This window comes from Rana temporaria, chromosome 5 (genome assembly GCF_905171775.1).
Source record: "Rana temporaria chromosome 5, aRanTem1.1, whole genome shotgun sequence".
Classification (NCBI taxonomy): domain Eukaryota; kingdom Metazoa; phylum Chordata; class Amphibia; order Anura; family Ranidae; genus Rana; species Rana temporaria.
The window spans coordinates 315237080-315264419 of record NC_053493.1 but is presented as its reverse complement, the minus strand read 5'-3'; the positions used below and the strand labels follow the sequence as shown (position 1 = coordinate 315264419).

At 44.0% G+C, this 27340-nt stretch overlaps 1 protein-coding gene across 1 annotated transcript; it reads right to left on the bottom strand.

Moving 5' to 3' along the window:
- MCM4 (minichromosome maintenance complex component 4) lies at nucleotides 1-27340 on the bottom strand. The gene is made up of 17 exons (XM_040354171.1): nucleotides 27231-27340; nucleotides 23939-24012; nucleotides 18842-19003; nucleotides 17147-17310; nucleotides 16957-17058; nucleotides 16391-16486; nucleotides 16104-16199; nucleotides 15850-15988; nucleotides 14590-14810; nucleotides 12694-12814; nucleotides 11498-11757; nucleotides 10679-11044; nucleotides 8679-8806; nucleotides 7700-7907; nucleotides 5894-6122; nucleotides 4663-4796; nucleotides 1-456 (listed from the first exon to the last, which is right to left on the bottom strand). Exons 2-17 carry the CDS (start codon nucleotides 24006-24008, stop codon nucleotides 364-366), a joined length of 2589 nt encoding a protein of 862 aa, XP_040210105.1. The 5' UTR covers nucleotides 24009-24012; nucleotides 27231-27340; the 3' UTR covers nucleotides 1-363.

The following is a 27340-nucleotide window of genomic DNA, read 5'->3' as shown; positions in this document are numbered from 1 at the left end:
TCACAATGGCACATTTATTTTTATTATTAATAATGTAACAGGTAAAGAAAAGGCATTACAAAATTTCTGAAAACAATCTACAAAAATGTAGCACTTTACATTACCTCTAAAGCAAAAATCTTTACACAAACCAGCGCTTTGCCTGCAAGTCTAAATGTGGTTGCATAAAAACAAATTATGGCAAAGCATACATGGTTTTATTCTATGAATTAGTAAATTCATAAAAGCATATGGAGGAGCTATACATCATTTGAAACAATATCCATAATTACAAGAATTACTCCTGGGAGCTTCCACTATGCATGGATTCTCAGACCACACACGCGTAGCAGTAAACATTACTGCTAAAAATAAAAGCATGTTTTACAACAAACGGACAGTCTTCCCAGTCACAGTCAGGTAATCCTCATCTGCCAATGCATGCAGAGCTTCTTCAAACATGTCTTTTGTAATTGCCTGTAATGACAAACACAGGTTTAGTTATTAAGCTTTATGAGAACTTGCACAGTATACACGTGCTGAGGAAAATATTTGCTGCTCCACATTGGTAATTGTACACACATTTTACTTTTCGGTTTTCGGTGTACACTTTTCGGTTTTAAACTCCAAGTGCTGTACTAACCTCTCCCTAATCCTCAACAGCCAAGATCTTAAAGTGGTTCTAAAGGCAAAACTTACCTTAATGCTCTCCTCTTAGCCCCCATTCACACCTAGGTGTTTTGTCGCCTGTAGTGTGACGCCGCAGCAGCCCCGAGACGCTGGAGGGATGAAAACACATTGCCCTCTATGGAGATGGTTCACATCTCCACGCCGTACGCCTGAAAAAAAAAGTCCCGGACCTTTTTTTCAGGTGGCTTTCGGCATAGGAGATGTGAACCATCTCCATAGAGGGGGTGAGGCTGCATTCACAATCGCAGCGTTTTGTCGCCGCAAATCGCGGTACAAAACGCCGCAATCTGTCGCCGCAATTCGCGGGACAAAACGCCGCGATTTTGTACACCCAAGTGTGAATGCAGCCTTACTCTTCACACAGGAACTCGGGCTGTCAAATGCTGTGAAGAGGAATCGGGGCGGGGCCAAGCCACAGTGGGTTTCTATGGAGCCTGACTCCATGCAAACAGCTCGGGAGCTTGCATGCTCATGTCCCCACAGCAAACAGCTTGCTATGGGGGCACATGGAAAAGGAGGTGGTTTGGGGCTGCTCTGCAATACCATTGCACAGAGCAGGTGAGTAGAACATGTTTATTTGTATTACAAAAGGCATTTTTGTGTGTGGCCAATACAATAACTGCACTAAAACTGCATTTACTTTATGCCCTATTTCCAATGTTCATATGGTTAACTTAACGCAAGGAATGCATTGAGGAAGTAAAACCCAATGGGTTTTACTTCCTCTATCTTCCTGCAAAGTAAAAGCATAATGGGCTAGTATGCATCACATACTAGCCCATTATGTGCCACTTGCCTGCAAACGAAGCCTGCGATGTCCCCGCTGGTGGAAGCAGCCATCTTCACCCCCCTTCACTCCGTGACGGCGGATTCCAGCTCTGACTGATCATGTCACTCCCAGGCATGCACAGGAGCCAACAGTCACGGCACAGGCCCTATAGAAACTGTGCTATCATGCCCTTTATAAAGTGCGCATGCACCGATGACATAGGCGCAAGCATACATAGCAAATATGCAAGTTTGGGAGATATTTCCAGTATCTACAGGCAAGCCTCATTTCCTGTAGGGAAAAAGTGGTCTGTAAAAGGTTTACAACCACTTAAAAAATGAAACCTATACAACTACTTTAGGAATGTTGCATTTACAGTACATGCTTTAATGCATGAAGGTATACAACATACATCCTAGGAAAAAAAAATATATATATATATATTATATATATATGCTGGGCATAGGTTGTATACTTGTTGCCCTCTTCCCCCTCCCCTCCGACAGCTCTTATTGGCAGATTCCCAGGGTCATCCTGAATTGCTTTCTAACTCTACAGTGAAAAATATATTTTCTAAGCAGTGCTTGAACCACCGTTTTAATGCTAAATTCAGAAATACAATGCAACGGTACATTGTACTTATTCTGTTCCATTTATTTGAAGAAAAGAGGGACCCAAGATTTGCAGATGGCATCTGGTAAAACAACCCTACCAATTACTTGATTGTAATTAAAGTTCTTCTTATTTAACCTATTACCTCAAAGTTAAACATTTTCCTGCTGATTTTTTAATTTATATTCAAAAGCATATTTATAAAGCTGTGAATGACATTCACTGCAGGTGAATCAATCACAAATATAAAAAAATATGTACAGGAAGATACACTCGAAGGGCAGGTGTAGAGTTCACTGCTTTATAAATATAACCCTAAAAGGCTATTTTTACCACATGCCCAACAACTCACCTGAACAAATAGCCACTTACAGCAGTACATATGGTAAATGAAACCCCATTGCACATGCAGAGGGCAGTAACACTGCAGATAACTTTACTGAGGGGATGAAAAGTCTAGGACTGGGTGACTTTTGCACCTCATAACCAATATTATCATTTAAAAATGTATCAGTATTTTGGTCCGGGGGAGGGGGTTGATTTCCCCCCCCCCTTTTGTGTGATCATTGAAACACATTTGGTAAGAAGTCTTATTTTGCTTTCCACTAGGACAGAAAGAACTGAGAGTAACTAAAGCAGATAGACATCTGTTTAACTTGCAAAAGAGAAAAAAAAAAAAAAAAAAAGGACCGGGAGGAACTGTCTGTACTTTGGAGAACCTACAGAAATAGGATTGGAGGTTTTTATATGGTGAGAGACTCCCTTTGAAAGCTGTTTGATGTTCTAAGTGCAGCTAGAGACCAATGGGAGCCTGCTCTCCGAGTCAGAGGCTGTAGAAGAGTGGCGCATGTAGCAGGAGATTGAATACTAATCAGTTTTTCAACCTTGATAACTAGGGTTGTCCCGATACCACTTTTTTAGGACCGAGTACAAGTACCGATAATTTTTTTCAAGTAGTCGCCGATACCGAATACCGATACTTTTTTTTAATGTGTCCCCAAATGCAGCCATGTCCCCCCACAAATGCAGCCATGTCCCCCCCCATATCCAGCCATGTCCCCCCCCCCATTATCCAGCCATGTCTCCCCCCATTATCCAGCCATGTCTCCCCCAATCCAGCCGTCTCCCCCCCCCCATCCAGCCATGTGTCTCCCCCCCCCCATCCAGCCATGTGTCTCCCCCCCCATCCAGGTGTCTCCCCCCCCCCCCCATCCAGCCATGTGTCTCCCCCCCCCCCATCCAGCCATGTGTCTCCCCCCCCCCCATCCAGCCATGTGTCTCCCCCCCCCATCCAGCCATGTGTCTCCCCCCCCCCATCCAGCCATGTGTCTCCCCCCCCCCCATCCAGCCATGTGTCTCCCCCCCCCCATCCAGCCATGTGTCTCCCCCCCCCCATCCAGCCATGTGTCTCCCCCCCCCATCCAGCCATGTGTCTCCCCCCCCCCCCATCCAGCCATGTGTCCCCCCCCCCCCATCCAGCCATGTGTCTCCCCCCCCCCATCCAGCCATGTGTCTCCCCCCCCCCATCCAGCCATGTGTCTCCCCCCCCCCCCACCCATGTGTCTCCCCCCCCCCATCCAGCCATGTGTCTCCCCCCCCATCCAGCCATGTGTCTCCCCCCCATCCAGCCATGTGTCTCCCCCCCATCCAGCCATGTGTCTCCCCCCCATCCAGCCATGTGTCTCCCCCCCCATCCAGCCATGTGTCTCCCCCCCCATCCAGCCATGTGTCTCCCCCACATCCAGCCATGTGTCTCCCCCACATCCAGCCATGTGTCTCCCCCCACATCCAGCCATGTGTCTCCCCCATATGCAGCCATGGCCCGCTTACCTGCTACCGCCGACTGTGTACAGTACTACGGCCGGTCTGACCCCCCCCCCCCATGACATACAGACTGACCCCCCCCGACTGACCCCCGTGACATATAGACTGAAACCCCCCCCCCCCCCCCGTAGGTAGCCTATACAAGCCTGTGTCCCCCGCGGTTCATCCTGATGCAGTGTTCCTCGGCAGTATCTCTCTCCAGATGCAGTGTTCTTCGGCAGTAGCTCTCGGCGCGAGCAGAGTTAATCTGACTCAGCTGTGTTATCGTGCAGCAGCTCTGCGCTCGATTTCAATGGACTGAAATCGGCACATGCTCAGTTGCTACAAGGGATGCCAATTTTCATGGGATGCCGATTCTACTGCTACACCGGCCAGGAACATTACAGCTTTGAATAGCTTTGTAATGATTGGCGCCGCGCTGCGTGTATAGACACTCCCCCTCGCTCGGGATTGGACAGTTCACCTGAGCAAGGGGGAGTGTCTATGCGTGGCGCAAATCATTACAGCTATTCAAAGCTGTAATGTTCCCGCCCGTATTACACAGTCGGCGGTAGCGGGGATGCGGCGGATCGCGGCTCCGGCGGGGTTAAGTATTCTATTTGTGTATCGGGGCATCGGCGTCTGAGTACCGCCGAAAAAACTCGGAATCGGTCCCGATACCGATACTAGTATCGGGACAACCCTATTGATAACTATACAACACAGGTGATTTAAAATAAAAATAATCTGCAAGATTGCAACAGATCATGCAATATGTATTGTTAATATATGTATGGAAAACTACATACAGAATCAGATTGTGCCCGGAGATCCTCAAACAGCAGTTGATATTTCAAAGCTGGCGTTTTGCCCTTCGATTGGATAAGTTTTTTCAAAGCCTGGGCCAATTCCTCTTTACGCTTACGGGCTGTGGCACTCATTCCTTGAAAGAAAAAAAGGATTGACAGTTAAAAACGATATAGAACAGAACACACGGGCATAATCTCTGCTCACCTCTATTAGAACAATTCTATGCTCCCCATCGTTCATACTAGCTTTAGGTTAGGGCTAGATGAGTAATGGTCAAATTCAGATACTTACTGTATATCTCACTGGCTGGCCAGGTGTAAGACGATTATTCACATAGGACATACTTAATAATGGGAAAAAAGAGCAGAGAAATCCCTAAGTTTTCTGTTACACAGCTAAATTTCAGCAGTGTGATCATGGGAGATGGATTGCATAACATTATGCTACTGAAAACCCTTTGTGAAGCATATCACATTACCAACAATGTGATACAGAGATCAAACTCATGAGCCCTTTACTAGAAATTGTGTAGCCCCAGGCTTTACCGTATTGATTTTATGGAACTGTATAAACAACTAATAACAAAAATCATTCCTAATGGACTATGCTTCAAAAAGTACCCTTTAGTCCTACAGGGAATGTTTTGGTAGAGGGCTTCTGCTTAGTGTATGAAAAATGTGTTACTCTGTGCTAGTGTAGAAATTGTCCATTTACCCACTGGGAAGATTGACACCCTCTGTCTGTACTAGTGACTGATGTATCAAGGACAAAAAGTGACTGGAAATTTAAAAAAATGTTTGGTGTCACAAAAAAAAAACAGGACTAGGAGTGAAAATATTCGAATGGAGACACCTGAGTCCAGTGACAATGTACAAAATGTTTTTGCTTTAACAGGAAGTCAGGAATTCTGGAAAAATCTACATCTTGTCAAGAATTCCTCCCGGTATGTATTGCGAGTGTCAGCTGTAACTCAGATTTGAAGGATTGATGTCACCACTGTGCTGCTCACTGTTCTACTTGCTGGAGGCTCTGTCAAAAGAGCAAAACCCTGCCTCTACCAGGATGATTGCCACCACAAAGACACAGGGCAAAACAAGACATGGGAAAACGGCAATACAAGAAAGACCAGCTGCATGGAAAAAATGCTAGTCCTCTGCCAGACTTTTGTAGTTTCCAGAGGTAAAGGGAAAAAATAAAAATAAACACCCCCACATAGGAAACCCCAGTTACCTGTGGTAAGAATAGAAATATCTACGATGCCAGTCCTAGGATCTGTGGCAGACTGCTTTAATGCCTCGCGATGAAGACGTTTGGCTTCTTCTACATCAATGGTCTCAACTTTACTAGAAAATCGCACTTTAGCATGAGCTTCAGAAAGACGGATTAAGGACTCCAATTGCCTGGGATAAGCCGAAACCATGCCACGGCCACTGCCAATTTTCCTCATGTCTACATAGGCCTGAAATATAACAATATATGCTAGTAAAAAGCTCCAAAACTATTCCAAAGTGGCTGCCTATATCACATGTCCCAACCTCCCAATTTAACACCAATCTTCTTTTCCTCCCATATTCATAGACTGTTAAGAGTGGCAAGAAACAATTTTACCAAGAGTGCACCCAATACTTTAAAATAACAAATTTTAGATCTATACAATTCCAAATAAATGGGTTTTGGTTTTAGGGCTCATGCACACCGCAGCTCAAAAAAGCTGCTTTTACAGGCATTTGAGGGGTTCTCTTTTAAAGTGGTTGTAAACTCAGTGTAAACCCCCCCCCCCCACCACCACAACCTGCAAGACAAAGGCATAATGAGCCAATATTCATTGCCTACTAGCACATTATGAAATACTTTCCTTAGATCGAAGCTGTTGCATTGGTCCCCACACACTGCTGTGACCGTCGACATATCTTGCCAGAGTTATTTCTGGGTCTGCGGGCACCGGCGCAGTGATTGGCTGGAACTGCAATAACGTCACTGGTCATGGCTGATGGCATGAGCGTGCCGTTTCTTCAGTGTGCATGTGCTGTCGGCAGATACAGTGTGTGATACATTTGCCTATATGTCTCAGTTTACTGCTCCCTGCTTGCCCTGTGTGTTAGAGGTAGAAAGGAATTTCATGTGCGATTCATTCCTCTGACCGGTAATTGACGTGCTAATGTCCTCTCACTATTCTAAAGGTTAATTGATCTATTGTGTGAGGAAGATCTGTGTTTGCCCTTAAAAGATGAGTATTGTATCATCAGGCTAAATGATTAGAGAAGTAGTATGTTAATTATTCTGATTGCTTCAGTGTATTAATTAACTCCCCTGATGTCTTTATCTAAAGAAACGTGTCTGCATGGTCGGCTCCGACTTGTCTCCTATAATCTGTATGGGAAACCCCACTGTGTGAGGGGGGCGTTCCTAACAGGCTGTAACCACATATAAGCTGAGTTTTTGTGTCAATAAACAGTCTTGGTTCCAGCATCCAGTCTTGACTCATGTGTGGGGAATCCTGTGATGTTCTTGTATGGAGAGGAGGGAATGCTTGACGGGGATATCATACCGATACCGTCACACAGTGAATATCTCCTAAACTGCAAGCTTAGGAGATATTCACGGTACACAGGTAAAGCCTCATTATAGGCTTACCTGTAGGTAAATAGTGGTGCAACAGGGTTTAAAACCACTTTAACTCCCCTCTACGTTAGTCTTTGCACACTTACAGGGGTTTTCAGGAGTTTAGTGGCAGTGGAGTTGAGGCAGAAAAACACTTTAGGGGCATTCAGCGTTTAAGTGTACATTGAGTATAGTAAAAAATGAGCAGAGGAGAATGTTTTGGATAAAACATGCTTATAAAAGCAAATGCCCATAAATGATTAAAGTCTAGTGCAATATGAGCATTAATATGCTTTTTCTACCAGGATGTTCTGTCATTTTCATTTAGCCACCTAGTGTGCATGGACCCCTTGCTGCCAACAATTTGTCAACACCCTGGTCCGATTTACATTAATATTTCTAATTTATCTACAACATGCAATTTGTGAAATATACCTCAATAAGAGCTTGGCTTGCTTCCTCACTAAGCCGGGGATGCACATAGGTCCGGGCATATGCAATATAGTCCTTTAACACTGCCATGTCCAATTGCTCTTCATTTAACTGCTCTTCACTCTGATAGTATAAGGCAACAAGATGGTGAGCCAGGCGTCTGTCATATGTCTCATCTTGAGGGTCCAACATCAAAAATATCAGGTCAAATCTTAAAAATGAAAGGGTGTAAAAAGATTAATAGTATTTTAAAACTCTTGCAGACCGAAAACATAGCAATATTCTTCAGCATAGTGCCTAGGTTCTATTTTGGAACTAGGAGACTGCAGCATTGGGGGCTCTTAGTTCAAAGACCATTCTGTCACCAATAACAATGGTCTCTCACGAAAGGATCAGAGACCACTCCTCCGATAGGTCCTCAATTTTGATCATGGCGGCCATTCTCGACTTATTTTTTTTTCTTAAACTATGGCCGAGGGCCTTTGCTTGCTCTACCATCTGCTCTAAAATGCAAAAAAAGATGGTGCAGAGTGCCCAAGACACTAGCTTTAGTATGCTCCCCAGTCTCAAATAGGTGCTGGAGAGGATGGCCACAACACTGGACCACGTAAGTGTCTGTTTATTAAAAGTCAGCAGCTACAAAAAAAATAATATTATATATATATATATATATACTTGTAATAATAAAAAAAAAAAATGTAAATTCCATTTTTTAACATCGTTGTTGATTTACAGGCCATAGGCTCAAAGACCGAATTGTCAGAGCACCGTTTTTTTTTTTGAGAGGTTGTTCAAGACAATTTATCCCGCTCTGCTAAAAAGCAGCGATGCTGCAAAACCTAATCAGAGCCAAATCATTACATGGCTTGGAGCAGGGGGGCAAGGCACTAACCTGGGATCTGTGTTGGTGTACTGTGTACTGGTGGGGCTTGTTCATTGTACTGAAATACTGTCATTCATCCTCTATATTTGAGTAGCATACCTGGATAACAATGTGTGAGGAAGCTGAATGTTCTCAATGGTTGTTTTCTTTGGATTCCACTGAGATTCTACAGGATTTGCAGCAGCTAGGACAGATGTGCGTGCATTCAGCTGACAGATAATTCCAGCCTTAAAAAAAAAAAAAAAAAATGAAAAGGAGAATGAAAATCTGACCTAAAACACTTGCTGATGGGATCATATATAAAGTGCGCACATTGCTGGTGTGTGTTGAAGTAAACCATGCATACCAGTGTTAACGTTTTTTCCCCTTTTTGTTAGAATTATACACTGCAATGCATACAGTAATTTTTTCAGGGCACACCACTGCAATGTAGCGGTGTAAACATTCTTGACAGGGAAAGAGCTCCCATGCAGCTGATATAGCAAGCCTTTTACCGCTGAAAAGCACTAGCATTGCTAGGAGTTGGCTGTAGGCCACAGGTAAAACATTCTCTGAATATCTATGCATTATCTTGCATGCAAATTTAAAGTATATTTATAAAAAATATATATTTACAGCCCAGTTGAAGTAAAATTTGAAAAAAAAAAAAAATTGGCATGTGCATTCACCCCCATTGTTCTGAAGCCCATAAAAAGCTCTGGGGCAACCAATTACCTCCAGAAGTCACATAATTCGTGAAATGGTGTCCACCTGTGTGCAATCTAAGTGTCACCTGATGTGTCATTACATATAAAACACCTTTTTGAAAGGCCCCAGAGGCTGCAACACCTAAGCAAGCGGCACCACTAACCAAACACTGCCATGAAGACCAAGAAAACTCTCCAAACAAGGGACAATGTTGTTAAGAAGTACAAGTCAGGGTTAGGTTATAAAAATAAAATAAAAATCCAAATCTTCGAGGATCCCTAGGAGCACCATCAAATCTATCATAACCAAATGTAAAGAACATGGCACAACAGCAAACACCAAATCTCACAGAGCGGGCAAGGGCATCAGAGAGGCAGCACAGAGACCTAAAGTAACCCTGGAGGAGCTGCAAAGTTCCACAGCAGAGACTGAAGTACCTGTACAAAGGACAATAAGCCGCACTTGTCTATAGAGTTGACCAGAAGAAAGCCATTACTTTCAGCAAACAAAATGGCATGTTTTGAGTTTGCGAAAAGGCATGTGGGAGACTAACAAAATGTATGGAGGAAGGTGCTCTGGTCCGAGGAGACTAAAATGTAACTTTTTGGCCAACAAAGAAAACGCTATGTCTGGTGCAAACCTACCACCACCCAAAGATCACCATCCCCACATTGAAACATGGTGGTGGCAGCATCATGCTGTGAGGATGTTTTTCAGCAGTCGGGACTGGGAAACTGGTCAGAGTTGAGGGAAAGATGGATGGTGCTAAATACAGGGATATGCTTAAGCAAAACCTGTACCACTCTGTGTGTGATTTGAGGCTAGGACAGAGGTTCACCTTCCAGCAGGACAATGACCCCAAACACACGGCTAAAGAAACACTTGAGCGGTTTAAGGTGAAACATGTAAATGTGTTGGAATGGCCTAGTCAAAGCCCAATTCCAATAGAAAATCTGTGGTCAGACTTAAAGATTGCTGTTCACAAGCACAAACCATGCAACTTGAAGGAGCTGGAGCAGTTTTGCAAGGAGCAATGGGCAAAAATCCCAGTGGCAAGATGTATTAAGCTCATAGAGACTTATGCAAAGCGACTTGGAGCTGTGATAGCCACAAAAAGTGTTTCTACAAAAGTATTGACTTTAAGGGGGTGAATAATTATGCACATTGACTTTCATTTATTTTTTCATATTTGTTGTTAAATACACAATAAAAAACAAAAACCCATCTTCAAAGTTGTGGGCATGTTCTGTAAATTAAATGATGCAAATCCTCAAACAATCCATGTTAATTCCAGGTTGAGGCAACAAAACAAAAAATGCCAAGGTGGTTGAATACTTTTGCAAGGCACTATACATCAAGTCCTATACTAGCATATAAAATGTACCTAGAAAAGATCATGGACGTGTACTTACTTTTGCTATGGAAAGGGTCTGCTGTTCCATGACTTCATGCAACACAGATCTTGTGCTCTCATTCATCTTGTCAAATTCATCAATACAGCAGATACCGTTGTCACTTAACACAAGAGCTCCTGTTTGAAGAACCAGTTGTCGAGTTTCTGGGTCCTTTGTCACATAAGCTGTTAAACCAACAGCGCTGGATCCCTTTCCAGAAGTGTACTGGCCTCTAGGGACAAGGTTGTAGACATACTGCAGAAGTTGAGATTTACTTGTACCAGGATCACCACATAAAAGGATATTAACTTCTGCTCTAAAGTTGCCTCTTCCAGTATGACTGAAGTCCTTGCGTGTACCACCAAACAGCTGCAGAAGAATACCCTGGAAAAGACACCAACACTTTTACAGAACTGTTCCTGCCTTTAAAGGATATCCAAACAATGCTCTGTTTTGCAAATGTATTAAAAACTTTTTGAAAAATCTTAGAGAATTTTATCAAAACACAGAATTCCAGCCATGTTATTCAAACACATCCAAAACAAAAACAAATAAAAAATTGCAGCCAAGCAGGCCCTAAATGTTGTGGGTACATTAGTTTCTTCTCCAACTCCTTATTGTCACCTGTCAACCATGCCAGCAATACTTCATGTCTTAAAAGCACAGTGCATAATATATGCAACCCCGTAAGCTGCTTACCTCACTGGACCACAACCACCTCTAACAATTTATGGGGGTGGGGCATTGCATCACACACAGTTACAATGAAAAGCAAGCAACGACACAAGTAGTGCTATCTGTATGGAACCACAATGGCGAAACAGGTAGCAAACATACCTTCTTAATGTCTTCGTGTTCATAAATACTTGGTGCTAAAGCCGAGGAAAGTCTGTCATAAATGTCTGGCTTAGAGGCAAGTCCCTTTAACATCTCAATACGCTCATCTGTGAACATTTTGTGTTCTGTGTCCTCATCAATACCATGCAAGCGCTTGGAGTCAGTCTTTCGGTAATGGATGACATCAATGTGAGTCTTGTAAACTGATTTAACATTTCTGACTCTGGGATTTACTCTAATAGGAACTGCTCTGTAAATACCTACAATGGAAAAAAAAAAAAAAATGTTGGTTACAAATGCAAAATAAATAAATAATAAAAGCACATCATATTTGCTTTTAGGTAATGTATGGTGATGCGGCTCCTTCATGGCATATAAAGTGTGCGTGTGTGTGTATATCACATCATTTTCTTTCTCAGAATTGTAGGGATTATATTTTAGGGGTTATGCATTGATGTTCATTTGATTGTTTAGGGGTGTATTATTCCAACTGTATTTTAAGGAATTCAAATATATCTCTATAAGTTTAAATTATGTGATCCCAGGGTTAAGGATTTCAAATATATCTCTAAGTTTAAATTCTGTGATCCCAGGGGGAGTTCCATAGCTCCATAAAATCTTGGTACTCTGTTGGTTGAATTATCAAAATTTAGCAATATTATTCTGTTGACTTGGTGAGACACATTTTGGATTTCTTTCCGGCCGAAAGAAACGCGAAGGAAGGTTTCCCTGAAGCGACAAGGAATATTGTGTGTTGATTTTAAAGCGTAAATTACTGTACCTATTTTTCCAACAGACCAATATGGGCCCCTCTGAATTATATTAATTATCGTTTGACCACAAGTTTTTTTTATAGTGTATGCGCAAAGTGTCAATCACCAGTAAATCTTGTTCTGTATGAAATTGTATGAATATACTCAATTAATAAAGTCAAATTATTTACTTGTTAATTTGGTGGGAGATATTTTGTACTTTGGCAAAAAAAAAAACATAGAATTAATGAACTCAGGAAAAGATTATGGTATGCATTAAAAAGTCTGAACTAAGTTCATCAAATTACCGTAAGGTTGGAGGCACTAATTACAAGAGATATAGCATTAAGATCTAAATAGAGATCTCATACCATACTCACAACAAACTTCAAATCATTATCTAGAAGAAAATTAGAATTAGTTTGTTAGAAAATTAAAGTATACCTGTCACATTCACCCTGTCTCCAGGTTGCACCTTGTCTACCAAGTCATTGTGAGCATACAAAATAATTGTATGAGGGGTCTGCCCAGCTGGCATATCTTCAGGAGACTCTTGTAGCTTGATCTAAAATACACAAAAACAGACGCTTGAAAGTAGAATCAAAACCCTAACTGTAATCCAAAACCATGATGATCTAATGAATACAACTTTGCGCCAATACAGAATATTTATCAGGTCATAACTGGAGTCGGCTATAATGTACCTAAAGAAGGCAAAACCCACAAAGCAAGGCAAAAGCATCATTCACAAGAAAACTATCATTTTCAGTATGAAGGACAGCAATAAAAACATTAAACATAGTACAAGTTTCTTCCCTGCTTCATCGTATAAGGACAATAGCACAAATGTCAAGTGTGAATCTAGATATGCTGCAGCTGGATGGGGCTGAATGCTGTACTGAGTAGTGCTTGCACATTTAGAGATCTATTACGTTTAGTTATGAATGCCCAGAAGTCCGTTCTGATTGCATAGGGAGCTAATGGTAGTTCTAAAATGGGAGCCTGCACATAGAGACCCCAGAGGAACTCCATAGGTTCCAGCAGCCACATGCCTGGGCAGTTGGGCAAAGTGTTGAAGATGGGAGGAAGGGGTTTTGGCCACCAGCAGGGTGTATTTTTGATTTTGTAAGCACTTAGCATCCCTGCAGGTGGCGATCCATCCAATACTCTGTTCTTTAACCACTTAACGCCCGCCGCATGTATATGTACGTCCACAGAATGGCACGTACAGGCATTTGGGCGTACATGTACGTCCCTGCCTTCTTGCCGGTCAGGGGTCCGATCGGGACCCCCCCCGGTACATGCGGCGGGCGTCTTACCTTCAGGAGCGATCAGTGATGAGGGGGCGGCTGTTCGTTTTTGTCGGCCCCCTCGTGATCGCTCCCAGCCAATCCGGCCGCCGTGTGACTTCATCTGCCTGTGTAATGTAAACACTGGCAGAGGAAGTGATGTCAGCTCTCCTCTCGGCGGTATTTTCAATCCGACGAGAGGAGAGAAGACATCACAGTAAGTGGCAACAACACTACACTGACACCACACACATAGGCACACTTAACCCCTTACGATCACCCCCCCAGCCCCCTGTCACAGTGTCACCGATTGCAGTGATCATATATTTACTGATCACTGCATTTAGTGTCAGTGCGACAGTTAGTGTGACAGGCAGTTAGTGTTAGGTCCAGGGTAGCCCCGTACCCCCCCCCCCCAATAAAGGTTTAACCCCTTGATCACCGCCCTAGTTAACCCTGTCACCCCCTATTGCCAGTGTCACTAAGCGATCGGTTTTCTGATCGCTGTATTAGTGTCACTGTTGCCGCTAGGTAGCTAATTTTTTTTTTTTATATTTTTTTTTACTAAAGACATGTGGCTGAATACATTTTGGCCTAAATATTTGACTAAAATTTAGTTTATTAGATTTTTCTTATAAACAAAAAGAAAAAAAATGTTTTTTCAAAAATGTCTCTCTATTTGTTTATAGCGCAAAAAATAAAAATCACAGAGGCAATCAAATACCATCAAAAGAAAGCTCTATTTGTGGGAAGAAAAGGACGCGCAATTGTCTGTTAATGCGACGCAGTGCCGAATCGCAAAAACGCCTTTGGGCATTTAGTAGCATATTGGTCCGGGGCTTAAGTGGTTAATAAACAGAAGAGAGAGAGAGAGAGAAGAAGAAGAAAAAAAATAAAAAAAGACTCTTCCTGTGGCAAATCAGCCCTATTTTATCACTGCTGACTGTTAGCTGAGGCTTTCAGGTAGATACTGTACATATACAAGCATTTAACATTGCCTTATGTTTGTGCTACTAAAAACGCAATTTACCAGACTGATGGGAAAACTTACCATTTGTTTGTCTGAAAACATAGAACGATTATGTATCAGAGCCATGCTGTGTGTAGTGTTGCAGTGCTTGCACACGGATGGTTCTGAAATACGGCCACGATCTACTTCCACTCTGGTGGTAAAAGAGCAGACCTGACATTTAAAGAAAGCTTCTTGCATCTCTGGGATAATCTGAGAAGTTCTGATGACCATTCCTCCAATTGTAATGAGCTGATCTATATCTAAAAAGGACAGATCATAGTGCAGTCAATTAAACCATTTATGGGAGGTCCAATTACACAGTATAAATGCTTGACAAGGTTTGAAACAAGTACATTCCCAGCCCTTTGATGGATTTCTAGGCTCCTCAAACACAAATCCATGTTTGGCAGCAGAGAGGAGGCCAACTGATTCTCTGCCTCCTACAGATCTAGCCGCAGCACCCCCTGGTCTCGCCTTTCAGCTGGCTCCAACCCTCATTTGGTCCTCCTCCAAACCCTGCACTTTTTGCTTTCCAGCTGCACACCCAGCTTCTTCCCGATAGCAGCACAAGGTAAGGGGCTTGAACAGTGATGCAAGAGAGGGTGGGGGACTCTTGACGGTGGGGAGGCTCTTAACATCTGGTGTAAGGGGGTGTGTGGTGCTCTGGACATCCAGTCATACAGATACAACTGGCCCTTTGAGGACAAACATAATGCAGATGCGGCACACAATGAAATAAGAGTTTGACGCCCCCTAGTCAAAGGTGATCATATCATCAGCCCACATCTCTACTTTAACCAGAGGAAACCTCATATTCATTCAGAAAAGTACAAGATTTCCTCTGAATAGCTTTGCCCAATTCAATTTCATTCCAGCAGACAGGTAGTCTCCCAAGATGCTGCCAGAACACAGCATTACAATAATGTATGCTGCCAATACTACACATATGATACAGTACTCACAGGAGCTGTATTACTTCGTAAAATATTTCATTTTGGCCAGCTTGCCACAAAAAGATTCAAGTGAAAGAAAACATTGACTTGGGCTTCAACTGCTCTGTTGAAAGCCTGTTTAGCTGCGAGTGCTTATTTGACCTTAATCAGTGGACGGAGATATTCCCCCTAACAGTTCAGACAAGGCAAAATAGAGAAACACTTCTGTTTTCTATGTAGCAAGTCCACAATGCTCCCTGAACTCATCAAAAGCTTACATGTAAAATAAAGAACACAATTTAGTAAATATTCGAAATTTAAAAACATGTTTTACAGTAATTTCCTTTTAAGATTAAAGCCTTCTTACCTTCTGGGTTAAGACTTCTCATGTTCCTGGTTTTAAGAGCATTATAAGGCCTAACTTGAATCTGATGCTCCAAGATAGAATCGGGATAGCGCTCAAAAAAAAGCTGATTGACTGCCATGTCAAAAGTTGGAATAACTTCCTGTGGAGGGGGAGAAAACTTGTTAGATTCCTCTTTTGAAAAACCTAGACTACAATACAGTAGCAGTCTGGCATGAAAAGCAAGTTTAATTCCATGAGAAAAAAGGCATTATTACCTGTGGATAGCAGACCAGCTGCCTGTACAGATCTTGGTCAAATGTCCGAAGATGGTCACAGTCGACATTCAAAAATGGCTCACCAACCACATTGATCTAAGTATAAAAATATATCAAAAAGTATTCAGCCAAGAAACTGATAACTCCTAGATGAACAGCCTGCTTAAAATGATAAAAGCATAATAGTGTCTGCTAGCAACAGCAATATTCTCTTTAATAAGCTGAAAGTTACATGGATCTATGTAGTTTTCCCATGTCCATGATTAAACATTCAATATAAATCATACCTCTTCCAATCGCTGCATGTAAATCGGTTCATTCAAATCCAAACCAACATTGTCCTCCTCTTTGGCCGAGGGATCAATAAAACGATGTATGAACCGCTAAAAGATTACAGATATAACAAATCAGGATTCTACACTTTAGAAAATGCTGTGTACTTACAAATAAAAATGAATTCACTCCATGACACTTTAGCCAAAAGCAAAGTTAACCCACGGTTTTCATGCAGTTAGCGGCACTTCCCTTAGACTTCAATTATGTGCCATGGTTTTGGTGTGCTTACAAAATGTGCACCAAACCATGGGACATAACAAAGGGGTTGTAAAGGTAAATGTTTTTCACCTTTATGCATTAAGGTGGAAAAACATCCGACAGCACCGCCCCCCAACAACTTTAGTGTTCTTTGAAGTCTATAGGAAAGCACCGCTAACGCATACGAAAACTGCAGGTTATATGAGCTCTACCCAAAGTGCAGCGAGGCAGGGTGAAGCAATCATCCTTAAGGTCTGACAGACAATATATTGTTTCCTATAGAACTTCCACTTTACAAATGGATCAACAAAATGCTTACCTGAAATTTCTCTCTGCAGGTGATAACATTGACATCTGTACCCCAAATGACCAACTTCTGCTCCATGGATTGCTCACTTGTAATCAGTTCTTCAGCAGCAGGCTGCAGGAACAACATATTAAATGAATGCAACTACAGAAATAATCACTGAAATATAGTCAAGACAGCAGCCAAAGTCAACCCCGCTCACCTGGTCAGAATGTAAATCCACTTGCTTAAGTTTTCTAGCCGACCCCAAATCAGGCCTTTGTCTGGCAGGAGTACCTCGGATGCCACTCCTTGGTGTACCTTCCACTCTAGAACTTGGGGTTCCATATGTTAGGGGAGAGCTCAAGTCAAGTTCACTTTGTAAAGCTGCAAAAAAAAAAAAAAAAAAACATTTCATGTTAACCAATAGACAATGCACAGCACGCCATTTGCCCTCTTCTGAAATATAAGGGAGCTGTCTATAGAGGCAGCTTTTTTAACCTCTTGCAGCCGTCATAATGCGGCATGTTGGCACGGCTGCTTTAAGAGCTATTGGGGGGGGGGCCGCCGGCGACGCACGATTGCTCCTCAAAGCCAGAATTGGGATCTGTCAATGTAAACAGAAAGTTTACATTGAAAAGTGTAAAATCAGGTTCACTTCTGCATAGAAACCAATGAGCTTCCAGGTTTTATTACCAAAGCTTAATTGAACAAGCTGGGGTTAGAAGCTCATTGGTTTCTATGCAGAGGTGTGCATGATTTTGCACTCTCCAGCTTTAGTAAATAAACCCTGTTGTGTACTTAAAAGTGGGGTATACCTGTACATATTGGCCTAAACTGAAATTTGTTTATTTTTTGGGGGGATATTATAGCAAAAAATAATTTGTTTTTTCCCCAATTGCCACTCTTTAGTTTAGAGTGCAAAAAAATAAAAACCGTAGAGGTGATCAAATACCACCAAAAGAAAGCTCTATTTGTGGAAACAAGAAAAAAAAGGGGGACATCAATTTTGTCTGTGTACAATGTTGCATGACCGCACAATTAGTTAAACCGAAGCAGTGCCGTATCAGGAAGTGGGTAAATCCTTCTGGAGCTGAAGAAGTGGTTCAATAGCGAATTTGACATTTAAAAACATATGCACAAAGAAAATCTACCTGTACTGAATGTTTGATTAAAGTCAGATCCACTGCTTTATACATAGACATGCCAAGTATTAGGCTAAATTTGCACAGGCAACTAGTGCTGGTGTGAATGACAGCAGCAGGAATCTGCCAATTCCTGCCACCTGTGATCGCCTAGCTACCTGTGGCTGTCAAACAGCGATCACCGCAGGTAATCTCTGGCTGGGTGCATTTGCTGTGCGAATGCAGCCTTACTTACAGCTTTCGACACATATGCACTACAAGATTGGTACAGTTTTTCCAACAGTCCAATCTTTGGACGAAGACAAGATCACCTTTGCAAATAAATTATAATAAATGCACTTTTATTTGTAGGAGAGAAAAAAAAAAGTGCATCAACAGATCGTGGGAGCAATGCCAGGCTGCTGCAGACCGTCTGTATATGGCTGCCCGTACCCGATATGGGCAGGCAGTTACTGATTGTCAGAAAGCTCAATGAACTACATAGAGCGCTCATCAGCACCCTGATAGTTCATTAAGAACTACAAGCCAACAGCCGCAAAGGGTGATGGTAGTTGTAGTTCGATTCAGGGGGGATCTTTTTGACAGTGGGTGCGGAGAGAAGATCTCCAGCTTGCTGTCACGAGGAGGATGGGGAGGTGGAGGGATCCGGGGGCAGATGCTGAACATGTTACACCGTAAATATGGGTGTAACATGTTGATAAAAAGGTGAACTTACCCTTTAACAAAGTGACCCAAAAAATAACAAAATTAAGATGATTATTTTTTTTTCACACCTGAATGCCGAGAGGGTGCAGGGCTGGAGAATAGAAGCTCTTGTCCACTGGGGCTCTGTAGATCACCGGGTGATGTTGGCATAGGTAGCAGCTCACCAATTGAGGTAGAATCCTCTGTCCTACGTCTTTGAGATGGTGGAGAGTTGATCTCCTCACTCCGGGCTGGTACGGGAAATAAAAAAAAAAGTTAGCAACGTTTAAAAGGGTATCTCATCTAAACAAGCATTTTATTTAGGCAAGAATTTAATGGACTACAGACTTTGCTCTGCTTGCTCTTCCTGCAAGCAAGTTTAACAATAAAAATAAAGCACTGCTGTAGTCACAACTAGCTTCAAAGTGAAACTCCTTACTCCCCAACACTGAGCTCTGTCATACAGGAGATTACAAGAAGCCATTTAAAAAAAAAAACTGACAATGTTTTAACAAACGAAAATTCATGTACTGGCAACAATCTATAAAATGTATTGTTCCCTCGGTCAGCTTTTTGCAAGCTACAGGCCTAACAGAGTACATTAATTGGACCAACAGTTGCCATCAGACTCATGGTAACCTTGAAAAACAACTTGTTTACACCAGCATGCATGCTTCAAAACAAGACGTTTTAGTGCATGGGTTGGTGTCTTGTGTACAGGCGGCGCCTTGCATGGTTACAAAAATGTAATTTACTTTTTTTTTAAAACTTAATTGAAATGTTACAAATTACATTTTATTCACTGCAATGCACTGGCACAAAGTGGGTCCAGTTTATTGTGTAAAAATGTAAACATACTGCATTTTTATAAAACATACTGCAAGCAACCTCAGCGCAGCACATAGAAAATCTTTCCTATGCAACCTAGCTGTAAGCCTACATTGATCTGTGCCAATTAACATAGGTTACTGAACATGGCATGAATGAGCCCTAAAGAAGAATTCAAGTTAGACTTATCAGTAACTTGTTTTCCAATAGTCTTTCAGGAGAACACGCGAGAGATCAGGGCACAACAGGAGACACCTCATCATTCAAAGCTTTAATAGGAGGCCTCCACCCAGCTTCCTTCAGTTTGTAGAGAACCTGCACCCCCTGCTGAAACTTAAGCAACAGCTAGGTCAGTGTACAGCAAAACAAAGGGTGGGTTATTGCTGTCCTGAAAGACTATTGGAAAACAAGTTACCGGTAAGTCCAACTTGAATTTTCCCAAAACGTCTTTCACGACAGCACCTGAGGATAAATCGAAACTTAAAGGGTCACTAAAAGGAAAACATTTTTTTTGCTGAAATGACTGTTTACAGGGTATAGAGACATAAAAGTTAACCGATTCCTTTTAAAAATGATTAAAATTTTAATTTAATCTATCATATAATGTGCCTCTAGTTTCATGTTCGGTTTTAAAGGTACATACATGAATTTCCGGGTGAGAGGCGAGTCGGGAAGACTCACAGAAAAAAAAAAAAAAAACCCAGGGCAGTGTTTTGTTTTTAAAATGAATCGAATTGGTTCTGAGGAGTTTTAGACACACAGTAATGACAGCTTAGACCACCGTGAAAATCTCCCAGTACCATGGTTATAAGGAAACAGGCAACCAGGAAGTGTGGAGATTAGAGCAGAATTACAGCTACTTCAAAGCAAAAACGAACAATGAGGACACGAAACCAGTACTGCAGTAAGGTAAAGGAAGCTATTTAGCTAAAAAAAAAAAATCCTTTAGTGACCCTTTAACCTATAATGAAGAGCAAAGGTCGAACTTGTTCATGTAGCTGCTTTACAGCTTTCTCTGCCCAACTCACTGCCAAAGCTCTTGAAGAATGAACCAGAATACTAATTTGACTCTCTTGACCCGAAAAGGATTAGGGCCCTTTCACATGGGGCAGATCAGTAATGATCCGCCTCCGTGTGTCCGTCAGCTCAGCGGGGATCCTCCGTAAAATCCTTGCTGAGCCGTCGGCTGACAGCGCGGTCCCCGCACACTGTGCAGGGACCGCCCTGTCTTTTCTCCGCTCTCCCCTATAGGGGGATCGAATGAACACGGACCGTGTGCCCGTGTTCATCCGATGACGGAAGAAAAAAAAAAAATAGGATTTTGTTCCGTCCGCAGGCTTGTTGGGTTTGCGGTACCAGGGGCGCCCTTGCCCTTCAGCGGACGCCTTAGCCCCCTGAAAACCCTTCCCTGCCGCACTTGGCAGGCGAAAACAAAACCTGCTAGGGGCTAGTAAAGGAGGGCCCTTGCCTACAGCGAGGCTCCTTACCCTGTCCAGATTGCGGGAGCAGAGTGCTCTTGCCACCCGCGGCATCTTTCATGATGTCATCCAGGAACACCCCAAAAAGCCATTCACCCTCACAGGGCAAGCCCACCAGGGACTTCCAAGAGGACAGGTCCGCAGACCAACCTTTTGCCATACAAAGCGGGGCAGAACCACCGCGTAGGCCCTGGAAACCAAGGGGAGCATATCCAGGGCCGACACAGACAAATCTTTAGACCTCGCACCAACTGGTCAGTCAGGTCCACGCGGGTCTCAGAAGCCTCCTGTGCCTCTAGCTCCCGCACCAAGGACTTAGCCGGTTCAGTAAGTGTCCGTGACACCTGAGACCCGCCAAGACCGGTCTCACCACCGGCCCCACCACTGTGAACATGGAGCGGGCCACAGCCCCCCTATCCGCAGGGTCCTCAAAAGCAGGAGCCCCTACCACAGGCAACATGGCAGCCTTGTTCCAAAACAAGCCACCCAGGTCCGAACACAGGGGGTCCACTGACAGAGGAGATCCATTGGCATAGGAAATCCTCCTTAAAAGGGTAACAGACTGCAAAGTAATCTCCTGCGATCGATCCCAGTCCTTGCATAACAGACACAAGGAAAAACACCTATTCTGCGGTGTGGGGCGGCTTGCTGAACCCAAAAGGGACTGACACCTCAGATGTCTCCGCCGAATCCTCAAGAGCTTGGGTAACCGGCACCGCAGCGTCAAGAGCCCCAACCAAAGCACAATCATGCGCTGACCCTAAAACAGGGTCATCCTCACTGTCCGCATGGGCTTCTGCAGCATCTGACAAAAAAAAAAACGGAACCAGAGCCGGACGCCTCAGCGAGGCCCAATTCCTTGTCAGTAAAAAAAAAACACCCAGAAGAAGGCAGAGGGGGGGGGGAATTGCAACCCCCCTTATTCCCACTTCCATCCTGATCACAAACGCCTCAGGGACTGCCAACACAGCATCCCTGGAGACCACAGGGACACAAAGCGTTAACTAGCAGCTGCCACCCACAGGACACCCCCTCCCAGCCGTCTACAGAGCGCAGGGAAAACCACCCCCCCCCCCCCGGAGGACTCACCGCCCCGACCAGGCCGCTGACGTTGAGATGCAAAAACGATGCCTGTACCGCGCCATCCCTCAGAAAAATAAGCGTAGGCTGTCAGCGCCGTTATTGAAGTCATTAGAGGCCAAGAGCTGTACCAAGATGGCCGCCGGCATGCAAAAAAAAAACAGCCAGCGGGCTACGAGAAAATGGCCGCCGCTATTGCAACTGCCCAATATAACACAGCCGTGCACTGGCAAAATGGCGCCCAAAAACGGTGTTTTTATTTTAAATGAATACAGTGAAGACCCAGTGACACACGACCACCACACGGGCCCACAGGACCCGCCCCCCCCCCGCACATATGGCAGTACAAAAGCATAAAAAAACAGCACCCACAGCAGACGCAGCCCCCAGGTCAGACTGAGCCCCCCAAGCGGGCCCCCCACCTCACGGCTGCCACCCAGAATGGGGAAGGAGGGAGAGGAAATAAGGGAGAGAGGAAAGCAGGGCAAGCCCTCAGTCGACCTCCCAGGGGAAAATTCCAGCCATACCACCTTACCTGAGCAAGGGGCCACTACTTACCCGTCCTGCGACCACCAGCTGGAGGTATCCCAGACAGATCCAATGTCCGCTAAACGGCATGGCTGTCGGCCAGACACACTGTGATAAAGCCATAAAAGACCGGTCATATATGTGTGCCCTAGAACAAGAATGTCGTGGACGTCCCAAAGCTGAGGGCCGGCACACGCTCGATGGCCGAACATGGGGGGACTACAAGAGTCAAGACCCAGCCTGTCACCCAGTTGGCTGTTGATAGAAGAATCACAGGATTCAAAAATGCAGGAACAAAATAATAAAAAGCGAGAAAAATCTCAAGAAAAAAATCTCCAGAGTACAGGACTCCAGAGTGCCTGACCTCTCCTGTCGTTAGGCAGAAAAAACAGGCTGCTAGAGCAAAGTGGGGGTTATGCCCGGGGAGCCACGCCCCCTTGGAGGAGCTGCACTAAGGATAGGTTGTTAACGCTTTAAGTGCTGTAAATTCTGCCTAAACTCTCCTGGAAGGAAGGTGCATAACCCTACTGTCAAAGGATGCTGTGTCCGTTCATGAGCGGAAGAGAAAAATGGTCGCCAGACACACAGCAGCAGAATCTCTTATGCAGCTCTCTACATTGAAAGAGGGAAGCAGCAGCTGACAACACTGACACAAGTAAGCAATATCTATGCACTTATACTTTATTTGGTTCTCAGGTGGAGCTCCCCAGGGCAGGTGGTGGGTGAGCGGTACCGGCCACCCGTAGAGCGAAGGGGGAATGTCGTGGACGACCCAGCGCGCAGCTACGATCAGCACACGCTCGAGGGCCGAAACTGGGAAGAATACAAGGATCTAGGATCCAGCCAGTCGGCAGTTGATCGAACATCGCAGGAAAGAAATAAAAATCCAGAATCTTAAACTAACAGCCTTCAAGCCATGGGCCTGAAGGGAGCCATGTCTTCTCCTGAAACTAGGCAGAAAAAACCTGACCTGCAATATGCAGAGAGAGGGGTTATACCCGGAAGGCCCGCCCCCTGGACGGGGCTATAGGGTGTGTATGATAAGTTAACCTTTTATATACAAGTTTCTGCATAGTGACTCCTAAAGGAAGGCTAATACCCACCAAGTCAAGATTAAGGCTGTGTCCGTCCATGAACAAAAGAAATAGACATCCTTTCCATGGGAATACAGAGCAAAGACAGGAGACATTCAACAAAGAGGCTAAGCATATGCTCGATATCCAGTAGTTTTAGTAATAAAGCAATGATGAACAAAAATCGTAGATTACTTACGAGTTGGAGGATTGCTGCCACGGCCCCGTTTGTTCCTTCTGCGGCTTGGTGTAGATGTTGGAGAAGACATGATGCTGTAAAAAAAAAAAATGCAAGATATTAGGCACTTAAGACCTAATTCCAGTATGCAATTCAACTATTAAAAGCACATCCACTGCCTTTCTCCTTCTAAACTTTGCATAGGTCACATACAGACAAAAAATAAAATAACAGGTTTCCTGTCAAATAACACTGTGCCATGTAAAGGAGCTTAGTAAATCTCAGGACTGGGTGAACAGAAATGCAAATTCTTTGGCAAGTCCAATGCATGTACTTCAGCTGTGCACTTAGCTGTTTGCCTGGAGTTTAGTTTAAAACTTTACAAAAAAAAAAATGTAAAAGGGATAAATTTGTCTACACGTCTTTGTTTGCTGTATCCTGGGCGGTATAGGAGACCTTTAGGCCCCTTCCCCACGATAGGCGGATCCGAGCAGGCCAGTTATTCACACATCAGATGAAAATGGACAGGATGCCCGTTTTCATCCGATCTCCCCATAGAGAACAGCGGGGCTCTGACAGGTCCGTCCCTGCACAGTAAGCAGAGATGGACCTGTCATCTGCCTGGCCACCAGATCGATCCCCTGCTGAGCTAGCAGAGTCCATACAACGGATCTGATTTGTGTGAACTCAGCCTAGCAAAGGGCACAGAAAGCTACTTTTTTTTTTTTTAGGGTGAAATGGGATCCGGGTGACACCTGACAATCTCCTATTGGTACATGCAGTAAAGGCTGGTTCACACAGGAATGCGGGCGTTTCCATGTGGACTAGTTTGGCAAAACACAATGAACAGCGAAGCAAGGAGTGCTTAACCACACAACACCCGGCCTATAGCAAAATTACGGCCAGGCGGTGGTTGCGTTATCCTGACTGGACGTCATATGACGTCCAGCAGGATAACAGCCCCCGCGGGGCGTGCATCGCAGCGATCGGTGGTGCGGTGTGTGTCAGTAGTATTTATTTGTGGGAACAAAAATTATAAAAAAAAATTTGGGTACAACAAAGCATGACCACGCAATTGTCATTTAAATTGCGACAGTGCTGAAAGCTGAAAATTGGCTTGGGCAGAAAGGTGTATAAGTGTCTGGTATTGAAGTAGAACTCTGCTTTAATCATTGCTTAGTTGCTTTTCAACCTAACCAAATGCACATGCAGAATTGTTATAGTGTATATACAACAGCCTCAATATCAGCTATTCCAAACTGCATACAGTTGTTTCAGGTGTTCTGTGCCTTGTATGGGAACCATGACTTCTATACAGTAGGACCTGGGACTAGGCAAAGCTGTATAAACCACAAGTTATGATGAGGAAGGGCTTAAAGCAATTTAGCATGAGTGGCAGTTGGTCCCCATTTTTAACACCCAAATAAATCCAAACACTGCATAACACATGCTGCAGCAAATGTAACTATACTTGCAGTTTGACAGGTGTGTCAATCTCCTCTACATTGATGTCAATGGGACTGTACTGCAATCAGGAGCTTCTCATTTGCAGCATGGCATTTCAATACATGCTCTCCCTTGGCACAAAAAAAGAAAGCACAGGCATTCGGAAGGTGCAGCAGTTTTGCATCCCGAATGCCTCACCACTGCTAGTCTCCCTGAAAAGCAGTCCACCGCAAGTAACTTCAGAGGGCAGTAGAGCAGGGGGTGCCCAACCTTTTGAAGAGCGAGGGCCACTTAAGTGACTTGGTAACCGGTCATGGGCCACAATGAGCGGAGCAGACGAATGGCATGTCCGCGTCTGTTCTGTATATGCAGAGTGAACACGGAAAAGGACCACTACACTCTTATTTTTAGCGGATTGGATTGGAGGTAGGACACAAAGCGGTTTACATCTGTCACTCCTTAAAGGTGAATGGAGGGATAAATTGGGCCAAACCGACTGTGTGAAAGGGGCACAAGGCTTCTTTCACACTGATGCACTGTGGTTTACCAGCACCGCTGGTGCAACGCAGTGTTACCTTTGGCTTTCCTGCTCTTTGTAATAGACTTCTATTATATTCTGCAGGTTTGGTGCACTTTCAGAAAGCTCACCAAACTCGCAGGTAATAACAGAAGTCTATGGCTCAGTGCAGGTAACCCGCAGGTGCACTGCTCTGCATCTACGGATCAGTTTGAAATCAGTCCAGTAACCACTGCAGAACAGATATGCCCATCTGTGATTTTAGTAATAAAACTGACCTTTTAATAACAGTATTCTATTCCATCCCAGAGCAGGAGGTCGCGGGCCACATCAGAGGGATCCCTGGGCCACTGGTTGGGCACCTCTGCAGTAGAGGCTGCTGTTCCTCATGTGAAAGAGCCCATATCTGACCCAGTGGGTAGCACCAGTACAGCCTTTTAATCTCATAACACCCCCCCCCCCCTATATATTAAACAAAAAAAAAAAGGGGGGGGTGATTCCACGTTGTTGGGAGGATGGAATGAGACACATGAATAACCTTTTTAACAGAAGGGGAGAAAACAATCACAGTGCGGTGATCCGATTAACCACACAGGATGGACGCAGGTCACTGCTAGGACACACAGAAAGTTGGTTTCCATGTTCCCTGTTATCTGTGTGCCACTCCAACACAGCCTGGTAGCTGATATGCTCTTTTATTGCAGGGTACAGGAGGGGAATCACACTTCTGTGCAGTGACCTGAATCAGTATCACATTGTGCACTTCAAAATAAAGCTGATACAAAAAAAAAATGTATGATGCACTGAAACAAGCATTACATTGGCCCATACCACTAACTCAACTGCTGCAGTTTAGTATGTGGGCAGCACATCAGCCTGCTTGCTGAACACATGCATATATGCGCTATACAAGTACCTGAAATAAATAAAATGTATATAGGTCATTTAGGAGCAGCAAAATGCATGGTTACAAAACGATGTTTTTTTTTTTTTTAACTTTATTGAAGCTTCATAACATGACATCCCATACAAGTCTGGGCACTGTGACATGCAACAGCACGGACGGAGTGAGGAATGGCTGGTACATGATGGTGCTTTGCATAGGTACATTAGGCTGACAATGACCTGGGGAATGATGAAGTAAAATAAATGAACCGCCATTGCGCTGCACACACATGGGGAATACCCATAGAAGGCCATGCTTAGTAAGTGCACTGTCTGCAGATGTGACGGAGCACACACGGATCCGCTGTGTAATTCTGCACTACAACAGCTGGAGAGACACAAGAGCTCCCACACAGCGAGGGGAGAGCACAACCACCCTACTAGAAGCGATCGGAAGACACTGACCTGATATGCGGCTGTTATACTTCCAGCAGCGGTAGTCACAAAGCCCGATCACCCAACTCCTGCCTCTTCTCCCGCCAAGAGAATTCGCGCCACTCGGAACATCACGTGAC